This window comes from Etheostoma cragini, chromosome 8 (genome assembly GCF_013103735.1).
Source record: "Etheostoma cragini isolate CJK2018 chromosome 8, CSU_Ecrag_1.0, whole genome shotgun sequence".
NCBI classification, from domain to species: domain Eukaryota; kingdom Metazoa; phylum Chordata; class Actinopteri; order Perciformes; family Percidae; genus Etheostoma; species Etheostoma cragini.
Genome location: NC_048414.1, coordinates 5,222,759 through 5,229,746, shown reverse-complemented (window position 1 = coordinate 5,229,746; position 6,988 = coordinate 5,222,759). Strand labels below are relative to the sequence as shown.

Here is a 6,988-nt window from a genome sequence, read left to right as displayed (position 1 = left end):
CAGCTGTTTAGAGTGATGAAACTTGACCTGCTAAACCAACAACTAATACCTTGAAAATAAAATTGCTCTGAAGTACTTTTTTAAAATTATGTTGCTACAACTGGCAGACATGCCACTCATTTTTTTAATTCAGTATAATTTACTGATTTACTGATAGTGGTGATGATAACCCTGACGAAGTGACAATTGCAAATACAGTATGGCCTATAACTGGTCAATTCAATCTGATCTCAATAATCCTGAGCAGTTTGCTTTTTGTTCTTTATTGTGTTCTGTGTTGTGCTTCATGCTGTGGGAATTCCCAGTTAAAACAAACGTGCATATGAGACATTATTCAGGCACATCTATAATGAGGGGTGAGATGTATTCCGAGTGACGCAGTCCAAACGAGAAGCTTGGAGCTTTTGGTCTTGTGAGGGTCACCTAGAGAGACAAAATATCAATACAGGAACAAAATGCTAAATCTTTGGGGCTTTAGTAGGGCTTTTGGGGTTTCTTACTCTCTCAGGATAGTATGCACCAGGCCCGGGCGTCTTTGTGGTGTCACCAGGTGGGAAGTTGCGGCCGGTCATGCTGAACTGGGGAGATCTTTGGCTGTAAATACAAGGGTCGACAACTTTGTAGGCAGCAGGGCCAGGAGTCTGGAAGGGAAACAACAGTGTAGAGAACAAAATTAATTCACAGGATTTCTAGGTTATTGGTTTTTTTTAAGGAAATATTTTGTTCACGACATTTACATGTACCGTCTTCAGGTCCTCATGGAAGCTTCCAGTTTTGCTGCGGCCACAGATTGAGAAGGCGGGAGCCGCAGATGTGGTCACAGTTTTGTGCCCTAGCACTGGGGGCAGAGAGTAGGAGGCTGGACCTGCAGTATGAGCAACAAGTTTATATTCTATGTGTCGGGAAAATTTGTAACCCACAGTTTAAAAAAAGATGACAGTAAACACAACACGTTACCTGGTGTATTGATAATTCTAAGGTCTTTGGGCCTCCCAGACAGAGAATAAGCAGGAGCAGACCGGAAGACGGACTTCCCTGAATGCTCTGGTGAGTAAAAACCTGGAACACCAACAAAAGTTATAGAAAGACACTTGTGACAAGTAAACTCAAATGATCATAGTGTGCATTAGAACAAAAGTGGCATATTGTTTTGACAAAATCTTTTTAGATGTGTAATGGGTTTGCTGACCTGGTCCAGGGGTCTGGAATAGTTGTGGCTCCCTTGGTCGGCTGCCGAAGGAAAACGCAGGGCCGCCGACTTGGCCCACTCTGGTGATGTTGGAGGGGATTAGGTAGCTTGGTCCAGGGGGGCTCTCAGAGTTGTGAGTATGACGTGCCCCAAAGCTGAACATTGGTGCTTTGTATTTAGTCGGGTCATGGTTAGTATTACCTTCATGGAAGAAAACAAGGACAGATATTGTCAGTCAGTTATAATAATGACAATAATGGTTTTGGTTGTGGAAAAAAGGCTTTATGGTCATTTTAACTATACCTGTGAGTCCAGGCAGGGCATACTTGGGCCCTGGACTACCATATTGGGCAGCAATTGGCCGTCTTGGCTTGTGCGGCCTCCAAGTCCCAACCCAAGCGTCGTCTTTTGACATCCCCCTGTGAGAGAAATAGATTTTGGCCAAAAGAATAGTGATAAAGGAGTAGTTCTTTCCTTACACTCACTTGGAAGTGGAAAGGCCTTAGAGTGTCTTGATGCACATATCCTTTAATTGAAAATTAGCTAACAGGTCTGTTGGTTGAGGTTCTTTAGAGTCAATTCTAAACTTGATGAATATTTCTTAAGATAATGTGCTTCAAATTCCTGAGACTTTTTACAAAAAGCTCTTAAATAGGGTGGTTGTTGTGGGAAATATTTTGCTGTTAGAAATGTTATTTAGGTGCTGAAGGTGGTGATGGAAGTGCACCATTTAAACATTCTGCAACATTCTAAATTGCTCCTGTCACCAGGGACAGCAGCAGGACCAGCCAATTCAATCAGTAGTTTTTAGATAACAATAATAATCAGCATCTTGTGCTTATTTAAGGTTAATGTGGAAAATACGTTGGTGGTGGAAACAATCACGAATGTAATTCATAGACATACAGTACTCAAACAAACATTTCACAAAAATAGGAAAAAACTCCTCGTCGATCTGGTTTGTGTGATTTCCATTGTCTGACAGATTTTAGTTTTAGTTCACTTTTACTATTACAACATGTAGTTAACTGACTGAAATATTTAGGGTATATAACATAACCACATTAAACCATGAGAGAAAAAACATTAACAGCTTAGGTATAAATTAAATTCAGCAATGTTAAATAAAGCAGCAGGCTAGTTGATCATGAATCATTTTACTTGGCAGTTTAACCTACTGGTAGCAATGTCTGTAACTAACAGCTAAAGTTACACATTTGTAGTTCACTTTCACTTATTTTAATATATTTTTTGTAAACTACTAGGTCATTTGCTGGAATACATTGGTCTTTTAACTAATGCTAACATTACACCAAAACCAGTGAACACATCATACACCTACAGTAGTCAAAACAAGATGTCTACGAAGTGCATAAAAATTAGTGACTCACTTTCCCTTAAGGTCTGTTTCTGACTTAAAATAAAAAGATAAATAATTTTACCTCGTAAATATGCTGATCCTGGTGTGAGTGTCAGCTCCCCGGAACCCACCATGTGCACTGAACCCAGCCCAGATTGACTTGTGCTTGTCAACTTCACTATGCAACGTTGCCATGGAGACAACTTTTTGACAATCATGTTTAAGTATGAATGTGAGTGTGAACAGTGCAGGTCAAGTAAAGGAATTCCCAATATGTTAATACAGAAAACACAGTATGCAAATGGTGTAAATTATTTATTTAGTAATATCATAAAAGTTGGAGGGACGTAGAGACGATTGGTAGGTCCGGTACCAGGGTCAGGGTTCGTAGACTGGGGGCGACGGACGGCAGACTCCACTACTAAGCCAGGGAGGCGACGATACGGAAACGGGGAAGGAGGAAGTCAGGAGGGTTCTCAGGGTCATCGGGGGAGTAGAGACAAGACAGCGCATCGGGCTTGGTGTTGCAGGACCCAGGACGATAGACAGAGTGAAGTGGAACCGGTTGAAGAACGGGGCCCACCTAGCCTGGCAGGAGTTGAGTCTTTTGGCGGTGTGGATGTATGAGAGGTTTTGATGGTCTGTCCAAACAAGGAAGGGCTGTTGGGGTGCCCTCCAACCAGTGTCTCCCCTCCTCCAAAGCTAGCTTGATGGCTAGTATCTCCGGGTCCCCCACGTTCAGTGGGGGAGAGGCGTCTGGAAAAGAAATCCCAAGGGTGGAGTTTCTGGTCTGAGGGGGGGCGCTGGGAAGGAGTGGCCGCCACCCCAAAGTCCAAGGCGTCCACCTCCACCATGAACTGAAGGGATGGGTCAGGGTTGGTGAGAACGGGGGTGGAGGTGAACCAGGACTTTAGAAAAGAAAAAGCTGCAGCGGCTTCTTGAGACCAGACAAAGGGAACCGAAGGGGAGGTAAGACGGGTAAGAGGAGTGGCCACAGAGCTGTAGCTGCAGATAAACCGACTGAACTGAGACAACATTTCTCAGCCTTCACGAATAGTCTGTTCTCCAGGAGCCACTGCAGCCCCAACTGGATGTGCTCAGTGTGTTGGACTGGGTCACGGGGGAAGATCTGAATTTTGTCTAGGTAGACAAAAACGAACCGATAAAAGTAGTTGCGGAGTACATTATTCACCAGGGCCTGGAAGACTGCAGGAGGGTTAGTGAGACCGAAGGGCACAACTTAGTACTCATAACTACCCAGTGAGGTGTTAAACGCAATCTTTCACTCGTCTTCCTCCCGAATCCGCACCAGGTGATTAGTGTTCATAAGATCAAGCTTAGTGAACGTGGTGGACCGGGAGAGGGACTCGTAGACTGAACCCATAACAGGCAAAGGATATTTATTACGGACAGTGATTGCGTTGAGCGCAATAGTCAAGGAAAGTACAAATACCTTAAAAACTGTACTTAAGTACAGTGTTCAAGTTAATGCACTTAGTTACTTTCCACCACTGCAAATGCATTGCAACATGCTCACATTGACAATGCTTACATGCTGATGTTTAGCACATTCACAGTGTTCACTATATAAGTTTAACTTGTTTAATGTTAAATTGAACTTTAGTTTGAGTTTATGTGACCTTGCAAACAATTTAGCTACATTACTGTAATCTTACAGTCATGGCTTAAAAACAATAGTCATTTAAAAGCCTGGAATCCCAAATCCGGATCACCACCAACCACCTCATCAGTTGTGGTTTGCCCTGAACTGAACTCCTCATTCTGGGATGTATAAATGTGCTTGTCCTCCTCCAAACTTCATTCTAACCTACTTTTCTTAACATCTACAAACCAACATTACATTACAACATTGTTTGAAACTCCTAATACTACAAACGACAATTTTATTGTGTTCTTCCCCACAAACTTACACAGTGCGGAAATTCAGATGATGATGTGATGACTTGTGTTACTTTCACATTATCAGACATAGTCATGAAATGAGAACATTCTTTTCACATTTGTCACAAAAAGAGGTTAAATTGGCTCAATTAAAACATGTCTGGTTAGGTTTTGAGTAAAGGTTTTGAATACTTGCAACTTCACTCATTATCATTGACGCAGAATACCCTAAAATAGTGCTTTGTTTCAGTGAATCGCTCACGCTCAATCCTTTCTCTCTCTACTACCCTGCATTCTGTCTTCATTACCATATGTGTTTTATGACTTGCTTCCTTGCGTCAGATTTTCTTTTTAGCCACAATGCTATCCACCAATTTAGTCCAGTCTGAAATATTTCATCAGCTATGGATTGCCAATAAATGTTATCTAAAGTTTTTAAAGTAATGGATGGTTCCAAGAAGATGAACTTTGATGATGATACTGACTTTGATTGTTGTTTTGGGTAAAATGTCTCCACAATTATTGAATTGCTTGCCATGAAATTTTGGTACAGAAATTCATTGTCCCCTTGGGATGAATTGTAATAAATGTGTAAATCACATTACTTTTTATCATCAGGTCCAAGTTTACTTTATTTATTGAAATACCTTAACATCCACTAAATGCATTGGCATAACACTTCACACATTCATGGTTCCCAGAGGATGAATCTTGCGTGTGAATGTGTCATCCACTAACTTTTCAAACTTTAAATTTTTCCAATATTTAGATTTATAACTAAATACCAGCAAACCTAATGTCATACAACTTAGCCCAGCTACACTTTGTGATAAGCTCTAGTTAGCTTGCTAAGCTAAGGAGGGGAAAATAGAAAACATTATACCTGCTGAACATCAACATGTAACCACAGAGCACCTGCGTAACCTAGTTTCTGATCTTCATGCAAACACACATAGAGCTCTTTTTAAAGTTTTTAAGAATAATATCCTAAAGTGACTGTTTTTAAAATTCATTAATAAACTGTTTACAGGGGTGCCTTGGTAGCTCACCTGGTAGAGTGTGCGCCACATGTTCAGATGCTCTGTCCTCGCCGCAGCAGTTGCAGGTTCAACTCCAACTTGTAACCCTTTGCTGCATGTCATCCCCCTCTCTCTCCCTTGTATAAATCTAAGCTATCCTGTCAAATAAAGGCCTAAAAATGCCCAAAACATAATCTTAAAAAAAAACTCTCAGAAGACTAAATGAAACCATGCAGAAGACAAGCAAGTACATCTTGATTTATGGATTTCAGTGCTGTAGAACAATTGCTTTATTCCCTAATAAAATTCAACGCAAAATTTTAAGAGGCAGCAAGATAAGCATCAACAGCACCTAAAACCCTGAAATCTGTCTGTTAACGGCTGCAGACCCCCGCCCCAGATGAAAGGTTTTGGCCTGGGGCCCCAAATACCAGCAGCCCCTGGAAGAGGAAGAGATGACTGTGTGCCTCATATAAAAAATGTCTCGAAAGTGGTGTTTTAATTCCTTTGTAGAAAATAGTACAAATACTTAGACATATATCTATATATAATGAAAAACAAAAGATACATGTATGCAACAAAACCATGTTTCTTCTTCCACAATGGATGTCAACAATATAGTTTAAATATTACAACAATACCGATACTCAATCATAACTCTCTATCATAGAGCACTACTCTTAATCACCCAGAAAAATGAAAAAGAGATGCATTATACTTAATAAAATGGGATACACAAACATTTCAGGAGACAAACAAAGACTCTAGTATATTTCACAGTTTTAGAAAGACATAAAGAGTAACCTTCAGTTAGTAAGTGTACAATCGTGGACCAACTGGACAGATCTGACAGGACAATAATGAGAAACACTCTCCACTCCCTCAACCATCAAGGTGCCTTTTAGCAAGGCACTTAACCCCGAAGTTGGTGGTTGTAGTATGAAGCTCCCAAGATTGAATGTTTAAATGTTCTGACGAGCACAGCAGAAAACAAACAATGTTAATGTTGTGTTGAATAAATAGAGGGTAGGTGAAGGACTGAGGTACGGTTGGGGACCAGTGATTTAATTTGAGTATGAAGATCGCAGCCCTTTGCTGTGTGTTATCCCCCGTTTCCTGTCATTCTTAAGCTTTCAAAAAGGCAATAAGAAACTGTGGCAAAGAACTTGGAGAAACATTAGCTTGATTTGATCTGTGAGGGAAAACTTGCAGCAAAAAATTACTGAAACAAACTATGGGAAGGTGATATCTTTTTCTGTTGTTGGACACTATACACTAAATGGCCAAAAAAAAGTGGACACCCCACATAATAAATGACCCTTAGGTTCAAATTTAGATAGATAAAAACATATTTTATCCAATGGTGCACTTCCGACAGCTGGTGGAAGGTCCTTTCCTATTTCCACAAGACAATGCCCCCATGTACAAAATTCACAATTCGGTGTGGAAGAACTTGACTTGCCTGCATAAAGCCATGACCTCAAACCCATCCAACACCTTTAGGAGAAACTGGAACTG

General features: G+C 40.8%; 1 protein-coding gene across 2 annotated transcripts; it reads right to left on the bottom strand.

The window, feature by feature from the left end:
- Nucleotides 1-246: 246 nt before the first annotated feature.
- LOC117949205 (outer dense fiber protein 3-B-like) lies at nucleotides 247-2,734 on the bottom strand. Of its 2 annotated transcripts, none has more exons than XM_034879270.1 (7): nucleotides 2,632-2,734; nucleotides 1,493-1,608; nucleotides 1,190-1,390; nucleotides 958-1,059; nucleotides 744-865; nucleotides 501-641; nucleotides 247-423 (listed from the first exon to the last, which is right to left on the bottom strand). In XM_034879270.1, the coding sequence occupies exons 2-7, from the start codon at nucleotides 1,602-1,604 to the stop codon at nucleotides 331-333; spliced, it is 771 nt and encodes a 256-aa protein (XP_034735161.1). In that variant the 5' UTR covers nucleotides 1,605-1,608; nucleotides 2,632-2,734; the 3' UTR covers nucleotides 247-330. The 2 variants fall into 2 exon arrangements, with proteins under 2 accessions (XP_034735161.1, XP_034735162.1); XM_034879271.1 differs by having other exon boundaries at nucleotides 2,581-2,726.
- Nucleotides 2,735-6,988: the final 4,254 nt, after the last annotated feature.